This window comes from Tachypleus tridentatus, chromosome 13 (assembly GCF_004210375.1).
Source record: "Tachypleus tridentatus isolate NWPU-2018 chromosome 13, ASM421037v1, whole genome shotgun sequence".
Taxonomy (NCBI): Eukaryota; Metazoa; Arthropoda; class Merostomata; order Xiphosura; family Limulidae; genus Tachypleus; species Tachypleus tridentatus.
The window spans coordinates 11,500,859-11,514,494 of NC_134837.1; the positions used below are offsets into that span (position 1 = coordinate 11,500,859).

A 13,636-nucleotide genomic window follows, 5' to 3' on the forward strand; every position below is an offset into this window, starting at 1 on the left:
CTGAAATCTGGCCATAATGCATTAGATCACTGGCTGAAACCGTGCTTGTAAGAATGAAATCTGGCCATAATGCATTAGATCACTGGCTGAAACCGTGCTTGTAAGAATGAAATCTGGCCATAATGCATTAGATCACTGGCTGAAACCGTGCTTGTAAGACTGAAATCTGGTCATAATGCATTAGATCACTGGCTGAAACCGTGCTTGTAAGACTGAAATCTGGCCATAATGCATTAGATCACTGGCTGAAACCGTGCTTGTAAGACTGAAATCTACCTATACTGTATTAGATCACTGGCTGAAACCGTGCTTGTAAGACTGAAATTTGGCTTTGACTTATTAAAACGCTAGCTGAAACCTTGCGTGTTCAGAGATGAATCTTGACTTAAAAAAAAGAAATCTCTTCACTTTCTTTCCACCCATGAGTGTAATCGTTTTGTATAAACCTTAAAACCCATCTTTGAGTTGTACAAACTGCAACTCCTTGTTGTTCGTGTCATGGGAGAACCTGTATCCTGATGTAACTCCAGGATCCAAGAAAACTTCTTACGGAAGTATTGCTGAAGGTTCTGTTCAGGTAATGTAGAGGAGATTTATAGGAACGAATAAGGGGAGTATTATTTGAGTTTTTTGTAACTGAATTCAGACCAGGTAACCCTAGGTTTTGAGGTATTAAAGTTGATTCTGGAAGAAGAAAAAAATAAACGAATAAGAAACAGTTTGGTTGTAATTATCCGAAAACAGTTTGGTTGTAATTACCCGAAAACAGTTTGGTTGTAATTATCTCGTTCTCTGGAGCTGAATAATAATAATTTTATATGGAAAAGAAATGAAAACTGAAAACATGGGTCCATCTGAGCGAAAAGTTCTATCGAGCATGGAGTGTTATTAACTTTCTTAGGTCTGCTTAAAGATCGTTTGAATCTGTAAAAACAAATCTCAGACTCAGACACTTTGAAGATCAAAAGTGAATTGTGTTTTGTGGACAGCGTCTTACAGAGGTATTGCACCTGTTTCACCAGAACGCCATCAAAAACCGTTACTTGACAACCAAAAGGAAATGTTTAAGCAGATAAAAAGAACGTGGAGCGAATGACCCTTTGTACATTGGCTGAGGTTTATTCCAGGCGGTCACTATCCTTCACAGAGGTTGGGTACGTTATATTAAAAGGATTATGAAGCCTCACTGCGTCGATGTAGACCAGGGGCGTAGATTTTTTACACCTGATTGGGAGGATGATTTTTGCAACCACTTATGTGGACTGTTCAATTTGTTGTGATGAAAATTTTACTTAATCTTACACTACGTACAAGATGTAGGTAGATTCTGTGATAGTGCTTGCAAGCCTTGCGTGTATACTTAGGCCTACTGACTGATACTTACGAACTATCGCTTAGAAGCACGCCTATATTAAAGATGTACATTTCGGCTACTGAAAAAAGCCTACATCTAGGCCTAATTATGTAATTAAATTGATAAGAACACGAGAATCACAAGAACAAATACACAGTTTCTAGGCCTGTGATGCAATAAAACAATTCAAGAGACCAAACTGTAGGGGGGGATGATTTTATGCACCATACCCCCCACCTAAAGTGAAAGGGGGATGTATACCCTCCATCCCTTCAGGATTTACGCCCCTGATGTAGACCATGTCGCCACGTTCGATCGTGCTCTGTTTGACGACCGTGTATTTTGACAGTAGACATGCACTGTCTTTCCCATTGCAAAAGGTTTCGTTGTAATGGCATCACATCCAAAACACATCACTCCTCCTTGAATGCTTTTCATAATACAACTATTGTAAAGGAAAAATGTTTTCGAATTCTCGTTTAAGCAGTGTGATCACACAGGAATGTGAGGGTACAACGTCCAATGACTCGACATGTCTTCGGATTCAATGACATAAATCATCCAGATACTTGGATGAGCAGTAGGTATAATAGGAACCCTTATCTGGTGAATTGAAACCATGTTGTCTCTGAAATCGAGAAATGACTTTTTGCAAGGCTGTTACTGGATGGTCTTGGTACCCCAAGGTGATTACATTATTTTATTTTCAGTCCCATTGAGTACAAGGGTCATCCTCAAAATGGAAATTCTAAATCCCCAATTTCAATATATGTGTAATATGAATGCATGAATATAATAAATAAACTTAATATTCTGAAAATTGTTTAATCTTAAAGTGTAAGCTTCAGGGAGGATCATTTCAACCTACACGTGTGTTATTGGGTTATATTAAGAGAGAAATTGGACCTATATCATAGTGAAAAGTAACAAACATTTGTTGGTGTGAACGTGAAGTATAATATGAAGAACTGAATAGTGGCCATTCACACTTCACCCTCACTTTACCTATCCAGTGTGTGTGTTTTTCTCATAGTGACAACGTTGCATGTTTGAGTGTATGAATATCTTGTGTTGAAAAAGGTTGTTACATAACATTTTACAAACTGATCAATTTTCGGTGACGTCACACTACATGCGGAAAAGCCAAACAGTTTGAATATGTAATTCCGATACATTCCATTCCATCGCAGCATTATAATGACCGTGATTGCCACGAAACTTAGACATGCTTATTTAAAATCGGTTTAATATAACGTACTTAGCTTTCTGACAATTGAAGTTTAAGATATAATTCTGTTTGGAAACGTGGATTATAATTTACAAGCTGAGATACCTGTTCTTTGTCTGGCTTATGATCTTCAAAAAATGTGTGGTGGATGATATGACAAATGACACAAAAATCTTAACTTTAACACAAATCGTTTATAACATAAGATATTACAGTAGTTATTATTACCTCACTAAATGATTTATATAAGCTGTAAGAACTTGATATGTATATACTTGAAACGTGGTATACACTCGATTAAAAACAGGTAGATAACAGTTTTTTGTTTGTTTCTTTTAAACATTCAAGGTGGATCTTCTAGTTTTATGGAAAAACGTTTTTAACGTGGATTGTAAATATAATTTTAAGGAATATAGGTCCATTATGAGCGTTCTTGTGAAATCCTAATAATAAGAGAGTACCATATTCTGGAGTTGGCAGTGGGTGGTGATGACTAGCTGCCTTCCCTCTAGTCTTACACTGCTGAATTAGGGACGGCTAGCGCATAGCTCTCGTGTAGCTTTGCGCAAAATTCAAAAACAAAACAAAAACATTCTGTGTAAACGTTGGAACAGAAGGATTTTCTTAATTTCTTGTGTTAAAAACTATTGCTGTATGTGGGTTTTCCTCCGCTACCTGTAATGTCACAGTGCCACACCAGCCCTGGGAGACAAACCTACAGTTTGTTAACTGTCGCATTGGGCTTGGCCTGCTCATGGATCGACTGGTTAGTGTATCGTGTATAGAACGTGGAGGGTCCATGGTTCGTGCCCCGTTCCGCAAAAGTGTTTGTCAAGGAACAGTTATTGCCGAACTGTTTTGTGTAGTTTGTGTGAATATCCGAAGTAAATGTCAGTGCAACGCTGCTGTAATAAGTCTCAGTGCAGTGCTGCCGTAATAAGTCTCAGTGCAGTGCTGCCGTAATAAGTCTCAGTGCAGTGCTGCCGTAATAAGTCTCAGTGCAGTGTTGCTGTAATAAGTCTCAGTGCAGTGCTGCTGTAATAAGTGTCAGTTTTATTTTTCTGATTCGTGGTAACTTTTTTTCGTTAAAAAAAGCGAGTTAAAAGACTGCTAACCACAGATGTGACAAATTTACAAGAAGATTTGAAATTTCGTGTTTTGTGTCACCTAGCGGTAAAGGCAACAAAAGAGCGTTTCTGGAAACGTATTTTTTGTGGCCATTTTGAGCCACTACTTTGTTTACGAAATTTTGTTCAAAAATCTTTGGATCAAAAGTTGGTCTTAATTGTTTAGGGTACAATTTAATCGCAGAGCGAATATAATACATTGTACCAAATGCAGTTGTGTTCCTTTGTTTTTAAATCATTCAAACCAGTATGTCGGTACCAGAGACACACACACAGGGCGTATTTGTAGATGGCTTAACAATTAATTATAAATCAGTAAGGAATGATAAGAGATCCTTGGTAAAAGAATATTCTACCATCTTTATCTGGAGCGTAATCATTACGTTTTAAACATTGTCTTTGAACAACTAAACCTCACTTTGAAGCGTGTTACGCCGTCTGTTTTCGCATGCATATTTTTGTGGACTAGTAATGTGCACGTGATCATGAGAACAGAGTGTAATGAGATATGGTGTACACCAATAAGATTTCTTCAGTGAAACAAGAAGAAGTCGTCGTGGATATAACTCACACCAGACAAGGTTTTATTTTCAACAGAAACTATTTTAATTTTGTAACTTTGTACAAAAATATATATTCCATCAACATTTACATATATAAAATGCACACATATATGTACAGATAGAGGGAGCCCCAATGATTTTATATTTATCATGAACTCTGTGGCATTAATAAGTTACTGCTTTAACATATAATTAGTTAATGTTGCAGTTATTATACCGTGTGTAGACAAACCAACAACTGAAATCAAGCCACCTGTGTGTAAAGAAATAATTATAACATTGCACGACGTTTCTAAATTTAACAAGCATTGTTCCTGATTTTCATTCCGGTCTCATTAATTGAAATGTATATGCAGTTTTTTCCCCTTAAACAGTGGTTCCCAACCAGGGGTGCTCATACCCCCAAGGGGTGCGAGATAACATTTGTTTTGGCCACCTTCACCTTTATTCTTAAATAAAGAATTACTGCGAGGGGTGCGAGAACATATTTTTTAGGGGTGCGGGGCATAGAAAAGGTTGGGAACCACTGCCCTTAAATTATGTGAGTGTTAAAGTGATTCACGAAAAGGCATTTTACACATTGTTTGTGTTATAGCTTACCTGTATTTCTCAGTGTTATTTTACTTTGTGTTTAATTATTGAGTTATTGAAGTTATTGGATAGATTGTTTAAACACAGCTGTATTCATCAGCTATTCAACTGTTAATAATGATCCGCTGTTTCAAAACCGTTAGCTATTGAGTTTAAATGTGTGAAGTTAGCCCCCTAGTGTTACAGCGGCATGTTTGCGGACCCACACCGCTAGAAACTGGGTTTTGATACATGTGGTGGGCAGATCACATATAGCCCATTGGGTAGCTTTGTGTTTAATTTATAATGAACAAACGAACAGTTAAATTAAACAACTAATAGTTTGGATTTTCTTTATATTTATCGCCATCTATTGGTGAACATATTTCCTAATTTTCTATTAAAGTGTATCCATTGAAAGCTTTATTTATACATGTTTTTCTCTCTTTACTAGTGTTTGGTATTACTAAAACTCATCTATTCATTATGCTTCGGTTATAAGAAATTTAGAGAGTGGATGTGGTGTCAGATTTGAAATTCAGCAGATAAAACTGTTTCGTTTAATATTTTATGACTGATTTTGTTAACGGACGTTACAGTTATATTTTGAAAGTATATTTGAATATCATAAACTACGTTGTTTTAATAGTGATGTAAATCTAAGAAGAATTTTGTAATGAATTAAATTAATGTTAATTTAATAGAATTGTAGGTGTTATTATATTACATTAAAAGTAGCCTCAGATACATTTGTTGTCGTCAGTAGCTGCTACTGACTTCAGCATAGCTTCCAAAACTTTGTAGTTACCACTGGTGCTATAATATTTAATTTCAAATAACCGGTGAACTAATCGAGACGTTATGTACTGACCTCAATGTGATATTATGTATTGTTACTTGCGTGATGTAGTTTGTTGTGCTTGACGTTTATTGACCTACCTCCATTTCAATTAAAGACCAGAACCCAGAGGATTCTAATTGCCAAATTCGTGTTAGTTTTAGATTAGAAGAGCAAACCGAGGCTAATATAGAAATTATTTAACTATCCCATTAATAACATTGTATTAGTGATAAAGATATATATTCATTTAAATATAACCCCAAATTGTAGAGCAATATATATAATAATATATCTTTTCTTCACTAGCGCAATGTCACAGAGCTAAATAGTTTCTCTGTTAACCCTTGTTTGCTCTTCTCAGTTCCTGACTTAACACCAAATTAAAAATTATAAAGCTAGATCACCGGTTTCATTTGACAATAGGCCACCGGTTTCATTTGAGAAACCAGTACGTGTTTTTGTGGAATTGTGTTTCCCGAAAATTAAAAACAAAAATTCAGTTTTGAAAACTGACATCAGATACGTTTTGTCAAATAAAGATGAATTATGGATTTAGAGTTTATTGAAAATGAGTCACTTGTTTTTTTAGGAATGGAAATACACGTATTACAAGGTAAACTACTGCAAGGAAAAAAATTCAAGATACGACATAGCAAAAACCCGATAAACAAATATTAAAAATAACGTAGAGCTGTGACGTCATGTATGGTGCTGAGAATAGACTGTTGCAGGTTAATATGCTTAACCCTGTGTTAAAAGAACGTCTTTTTTTGTTGTTTTTTTACTTTATGGAGTGGGTGGGAGATAGTGGTGTTTCCTATCTGATTTGAATTTCCTGCTCCCCAACTTTCCACGAGGGTTAAAACATCTGAACACTGAAATTGATGAACATGTGTTTTCTGTACATACCATTTTCTTATAATCGTTTTGTATGACTTTATTTAATACACTGTAGACCCGATACTGTATATTTGTGTATTATATTAAACTTCTTTCATTTTTCACAGTTATCAATAAACTTGTTCATTAGCATATGTTACAAGTATTTCTTATAACGAATGGTATACACACCTATATATATATATATTCCAGTTTAGAACTTGAACACGTTGTGTTTGTGAGATTTGGCAAATAAGTTTTCGACAAATATCTTATTACAAACTGTTAATTTAGGACTTAAGTATTAGTGATAATAGTTATAAATATTTGTTGCTCTCATCCTATATATTACTTACATCCGACCCATCACTTTTATCTGGTCTGGTTCATTGTTGTTTTTTTCAGTCGGAATATCATTTTCTAATATTTTCTTCAAATCATGTCAACTCTGTACTTTTGAGTTCCAAATATTACTTCAGGTGTCCCAAATAGCTTCCATCCTGATTCTAGTAATTCACAAGAAACTTGGTTAGAAGGTGTTCAGCCGTTTCAACCGTGGAATGTATTTTAGAGAGTGACTGTTTCTTGAGTGACAACACTCAGTCACTAATATTCACCATGCTCACTTAAAGTCCAATGAGAACGACTGTCTCGTGATTACGTGAGGTTTTATCAGTCTACATCCGACGTGCAGTAACCACTGTATGTACGTGTTCGACTCCTGTGGTGGCTGGACTCCAGAATAACGGATGAAGCGTTGTGGTTGTGTGGACACACGTGCCCATGAGGACAATGGCATAGTGTGTCCGTGTTCACATCTTCAACCTCTGATCGCTTTCGCACAGAGAATAAGCGGCATGGCTCTTTCCTGTGGCACAACAGTGACTGTAAGAATTAGAAATCGTAATGTTTGAAAAGTACACCAAATAATTCTTTCGTACATACTTTACTGTTGTTCAGATATATAACCCGATGCTGTGATAAATAACGAAGTATTTTGTGTTTGACAATAGTTGATTTTGATATTAAGTTATTTGTATTTATGTCTTTAGACAAATACACACCACACTTCAGACTAGTGGTCAAAATTAAAATGGCAGTTCTAGACAAACTTACTAGATGGCGACACTATGGACAACAACTTTTCCTGTCTGTTTGTTAATAGTATTGAAAAATATGTTAATAATAACCATCGTAGATATAATTCTAGGTTGATCACAGATTTAGTATATTGGAATATTTTCGTTTTTTGTTTTTTTTTAGTTCACGTAATAAAATAATCGCAGTAGAGATTAGCAGTCATATAAATTAATACTTTATATTACATATTATACCTGAAAAATTTATAACCTATGAATTAGCTGTGTTTCTGAAACTCGGGAATTCGACCATCTCCAAATGGAATATGTTAATAGCATCGCATAGCTTGTCATACTGTGTTTAGAAGGCACAGAATGGTGTGTTAATAAAGTTGTACAACTAGCTCTACTGTGTTTAGAAGGCACAGAATGGTGTGTTAATAAAGTTGTACAACTAGCTCTACTGTGTTTAGAAGGCACAGAATGGTGTGTTAATAAAGTTGTACAACTAGCTCTACCGTGTTTAGAAGGCACAGAATGGTGTATTAATAAAGTTGTACAACTAGCTGTACTGTGTTTAGAAGGCACAGAATGGTGTGTTAATAAAGTTGTACAACTAGCTCTGCTGTGTTTAGAAGGCACAGAATGGTGTGTTAATAAAGTTGTACAACTAGCTCTACTGTGTTTAGAAGGCACAGAATGGTGTGTTAATAAAGTTGTACAACTAGCTCTACTGTGTTTAGAAGGCACAGAATGGTGTGTTAATAAAGTTGTACAACTAGCTCTACCGTGTTTAGAAGGCACAGAATGGTGTATTAATAAAGTTGTACAACTAGCTGTACTGTGTTTAGAAGGCACAGAATGGTGTGTTAATAAAGTTGTACAACTAGCTCTGCTGTGTTTAGAAGGCACAGAATGGTGTGTTAATAAAGTTGTACAACTAGCTCTACTGTGTTTAGAAGGCACAGAATGGTGTGTTAATAAAGTTGTACAACTAGCTCTGCTGTGTTTAGAAGGCACAGAATGGTGTGTTAATTAAGTTGTACAACTAGCTCTGCTGTGTTTAGAAGGCACAGAATGGTGTGTTAATAAAGTTGTACAACTAGCTCTGCTGTGTTTAGAAGGCACAGAATGTTATGTTAATAAAGTTGTACAACTAGCTGTACTGTGTTTAGAAGGCACAGAATGGTGTGTTAATAAAGTTGTACAACTAGCTCTACTGTGTTTAGAAGGCACAGAATGGTGTGTTAATTAAGTTGTACAACTAGCTCTACTGTGTTTAGAAGGCACAGAATGGTGTGTTAATAAAGTTGTACAACTAGCTCTACTGTGTTTAGAAGGCACAGAATGTTATGTTAATAAAGTTGTACAACTAGCTCTGCTGTGTTTAGAAGGCACAGAATGGTGTGTTAATAAAGTTGTACAACTAGCTCTGCTGTGTTTAGAAGGCACAGAATGGTGTGTTAATAAAGTTGTACAACTAGCTGTACTGTGTTTAGAAGGCACAGAATGTTATGTTAATAAAGTTGTACAACTAGCTCTACTGTGTTTAGAAGGCACAGAATGGTGTGTTAATAAAGTTGTACAACTAGCTTTACTGTGTTTAGAAGGCACAGAATGGTGTGTTAATAAAGTTGTACAACTAGCTCTAATGTGTTTAGAAAGCACAGAATGGTGTGTTAATAAAGTTGTACAACTAGCTCTGCTGTGTTTAGAAGGCACAGAATGGTGTGTTAATAAAGTTGTACAACTAGCTCTACTGTGTTTAGAAGGCACAGAATGGTGTGTTAATAAAGTTGTACAACTAGCTCTACTGTGTTTAGAAGGCACAGAATGTTATGTTAATAAAGTTGTACAACTAGCTCTACTGTGTTTAGAAGGCGCAGAATGGTGTGTTAATAAAGTTGTACAACTAGCTCTGCTGTGTTTAGAAGGCACAGAATGTTATGTTAATAAAGTTGTACAACTAGCTCTACTGTGTTTAGAAGGCGCAGAATGGTGTGTTAATAAAGTTGTACAACTAGCTCTACTGTGTTTAGAAGGCGCAGAAGGGTGTGTTAATAAAGTTGTACAACTAGCTCTACTGTGTTTGGAAGGCACAGAATGTTATGTTAATAAAGTTGTACAACTAGCTCTGCTGTGTTTAGAAGGCACAGAATGTTATGTTAATAAAGTTGTACAACTAGCTCTGCTGTGTTTAGAAGGCACAGAATGGTGTGTTAATAAAGTTGTACAACTAGCTCTACTGTGTTTGGAAGGCACAGAATGGTGTGTTAATAAAGTTGTACAACTAGCTGTACTGTGTTTAGAAGGCACAGAATGGTGTGTTAATAAAGTTGTACAACTAGCTCTACTGTGTTTAGAAGGCACAGAATGGTGTGTTAATAAAGTTGTACAACTAGCTCTACCGTGTTTAGAAGGCACAGAATGGTGTATTAATAAAGTTGTACAACTAGCTGTACTGTGTTTAGAAGGCACAGAATGTTATGTTAATAAAGTTGTACAAACTAGCTCTGCTGTGTTTAGAAGGCACAGAATGTTATGTTAATAAAGTTGTACAACCAGCTCTGCTGTGTTTAGAAGGCACAGAATGGTGTGTTAATAAAGTTGTACAACTAGCTGTACTGTGTTTAGAAGGCACAGAATGGTGTGTTAATAAAGTTGTGCAACTAGCTCCCACTGTGTTTAGAAGGCACAGAATGGTGTGTTAATAAAGTTGTACAACTAGCTCTGCTGTGTTTAGAAGGCACAGAATGGTGTGTTAATAAAGTTGTACAACCAGCTGTACTGTGTTTAGAAGGCACAGAATGGTGTGTTAATAAAGTTGTACAACCAGCTCTGCTGTGTTTAGAAGGCACAGAATGGTGTGTTAATAAAGTTGTACAACTAGCTCTACTGTGTTTAGAAGGCACAGAATGGTGTTAATAAAGTTGTACAACCAGCTCTACCGTGTTTAGAAGGCACAGAATGGTGTATTAATAAAGTTGTACAACTAGCTGTACTGTGTTTAAAAGGCACAGAATGGTGTGTTAATAAAGTTTTACAACTAGCTCTGCTGTGTTTAGAAGGCACAGAATGGTGTGTTAATTAAGTTGTACAACTAGCTCTGCTGTGTTTATTAGGCACAGAATGGTGTGTTAATAAAGTTGTACAACTAGCTCTGCTGTGTTTAGAAGGCACAGAATGTTATGTTAATAAAGTTGTACAACTAGCTCTGCTGTGTTTAGAAGGTACAGAATGGTGTGTTAATAAAGTTGTACAACTAGCTCTGCTGTGTTTAGAAGGCACAGAATGGTGTGTTAATAAAGTTGTACAACTAGCTGTACTGTGTTTAGAAGGCACAGAATGTTATGTTAATAAAGTTGTACAACTAGCTCTACTGTGTTTAGAAGGCACAGAATGGTGTGTTAATAAAGTTGTACAACCAGCTTTTACTGTGTTTAGAAGGCACAGAATGGTGTGTTAATAAAGTTGTACAAACCAGCTCTAATGTGTTTAGAAAGCACAGAATGGTGTGTTAATAAAGTTGTACAACTAGCTCAGCTGTGTTTAGAAGGCACAGAATGGTGTGTTAATAAAGTTGTACAACTAGCTCTACTGTGTTTAGAAGGCACAGAATGGTGTGTTAATAAAGTTGTACAACTAGCTCCACTGTGTTTAGAAGGCACAGAATGTTATGTTAATAAAGTTGTACAACTAGCTCTACTGTGTTTAGAAGGCACAGAATGGTGTGTTAATAAAGTTGTACAACCAGCTCCCACTGTGTTTAGAAGGCGAGAATGGTGTGTTAATAAAGTTGTACAACCAGCTCTGCTGTGTTTAGAAGGCACAGAATGGTGTGTTAATAAAGTTGTACAACCAGCTGTACCTGTGTTTAGAAGGCACAGAATGTTATGTTAATAAAGTTGTACAACTAGCTCTACTGTGTTTAGAAGGCACAGAATGTTATGTTAATAAAGTTGTACAACTAGCTCTACTGTGTTTAGAAGGCACAGAATGGTGTGTTAATAAAGTTGTACAACTAGCTCTACTGTGTTTAGAAGGCACAGAATGGTGTGTTAATAAAGTTGTACAACTAGCTGTACTGTGTTTAGAAGGCACAGAATGGTGTGTTAATAAAGTTGTACAACTAGCTCTACTGTGTTTAGAAGGCACAGAATGGTGTGTTAATAAAGTTGTACAACTAGCTCTACCGTGTTTTGAAGGCACAGAATGGTGTATTAATAAAGTTGTACAACTAGCTGTACTGTGTTTAGAAGGCACAGAATGGTGTGTTAATAAAGTTGTACAACCAGCTCTGCTGTGTTTAGAAGGCACAGAATGGTGTGTTAATAAAGTTGTACAACTAGCTCTGCTGTGTTTAGAAGGCACAGAATGGTGTGTTAATAAAGTTGTACAACTAGCTCTGCTGTGTTTAGAAGGCACAGAATGGTGTGTTAATAAAGTTGTACAACTAGCTGTACTGTGTTTAGAAGGCACAGAATGTTATGTTAATAAAGTTGTACAACTAGCTCTACTGTGTTTAGAAGGCACAGAATGGTGTGTTAATAAAGTTGTACAACTAGCTTTACTGTGTTTAGAAGGCACAGAATGGTGTGTTAATAAAGTTGTACAACTAGCTCTAATGTGTTTAGAAAGCACAGAATGGTGTGTTAATAAAGTTGTACAACTAGCTCTGCTGTGTTTAGAAGGCACAGAATGGTGTGTTAATAAAGTTGTACAACTAGCTCTACTGTGTTTAGAAGGCACAGAATGGTGTGTTAATAAAGTTGTACAACTAGCTCTACTGTGTTTAGAAGGCACAGAATGTTATGTTAATAAAGTTGTACAACTAGCTCTACTGTGTTTAGAAGGCACAGAATGGTGTGTTAATAAAGTTGTACAACCAGCTGCACTGTGTTTAGAAGGCACAGAATGGTGTGTTAATAAAGTTGTACAACCAGCTCTACTGTGTTTAGAAGGCACAGAATGGTGTGTTAATAAAGTTGTACAACCAGCTCTGCTGTGTTTAGAAGGCACAGAATGGTGTGTTAATAAAGTTGTACAACCAGCTCTACTGTGTTTAGAAGGCACAGAATAGTGTGTTAATAAAGTTGTACAACCAGCTCTACTGTGTTTAGAAGGCACAGAATGGTGTGTTAATAAAGTTGTACAACTAGCTGCACTGTGTTTAGAAGGCAACAGAATGGTGTGTTAATAAAGTTGTGCAACCAGCTCTACTGTGTTTAGAAGGCACAGAATGGTGTGTTAATAAAGTTGTACAACCAGCTCTGCTGTGTTTAGAAGGCACGGAATGGTGTGTTGATAAAGTTGTACAACTAGCTGCACCAGTGTTTAGAAGGCACAGAATGGTGTGTTAATAAAGTTGCACAACCAGCTCTGCTGTGTTTAGAAGGCACAGAATGGTGTGTTAATAAAGTTGTACAACTAGCTGTACCTGTGTTTAGAAGGCACAGAATGGTGTGTTAATAAAGTTGTACAACCAGCTCCACTGTGTTTAGAAGGCACAGAATGGTGTGTTAATAAAGTTGTACAACTAGCTCTGCTGTGTTTAGAAGGCACAGAATGGTGTGTTAATAAAGTTGTACAACTAGCTGTACTGTGTTTAGAAGGCACAGAATGGTGTGTTAATAAAGTTGTACAACTAGCTCTGCTGTGTTTAGAAGGGAAAGAATGGTGTGTTAATAAAGTTGTAAAACTAGCTCTACTGTGTTTAGAAGGCACAGAATGGTGTGTTAATAAAGTTGTACAACTATCTCTACTGTGTTTAGAAGGCACAGAATGGTGTGTTAATAAAGTTGTACAACTAGCTCTACTGTGTTTAGAAGGCACAGAATGGTGTGTTAATAAAGTTGTACAACTAGCTCTGCTGTGTTTAGAAGGCGCAGAATGGTGTGTTAATAAAGTTGTACAACTAGCTCTACTGTGTTTAGAAGGCGCAGAATGGTGTGTTAATAAAGTTGTACAACTAGCTCTACTGTGTTTAGAAGGCGCA

The 13,636-nt window shown here is 36.3% G+C and overlaps 2 protein-coding genes across 2 annotated transcripts in view; one reads left to right on the forward strand and one right to left on the reverse strand.

Annotated features, from left to right (window-relative positions):
- Nucleotides 1-13,636, forward strand: part of LOC143240573 (elongation factor-like GTPase 1) — a 201,302-nt gene that overhangs the window by 88,340 nt on the left and 99,326 nt on the right. The gene's annotated exons all lie outside the window — the stretch shown is intronic.
- LOC143241024 (protein giant-lens-like) overlaps nucleotides 5,547-13,636 on the reverse strand; it is a 43,051-nt gene continuing 34,961 nt past the window's right edge. The window contains exon 4 of the mRNA XM_076484440.1: nucleotides 5,547-7,447. Within this exon, the coding sequence (XP_076340555.1) occupies nucleotides 7,235-7,447 (213 nt within the window). The 3' untranslated portion in view covers nucleotides 5,547-7,234. The remainder of the gene's footprint in view (nucleotides 7,448-13,636) is intronic.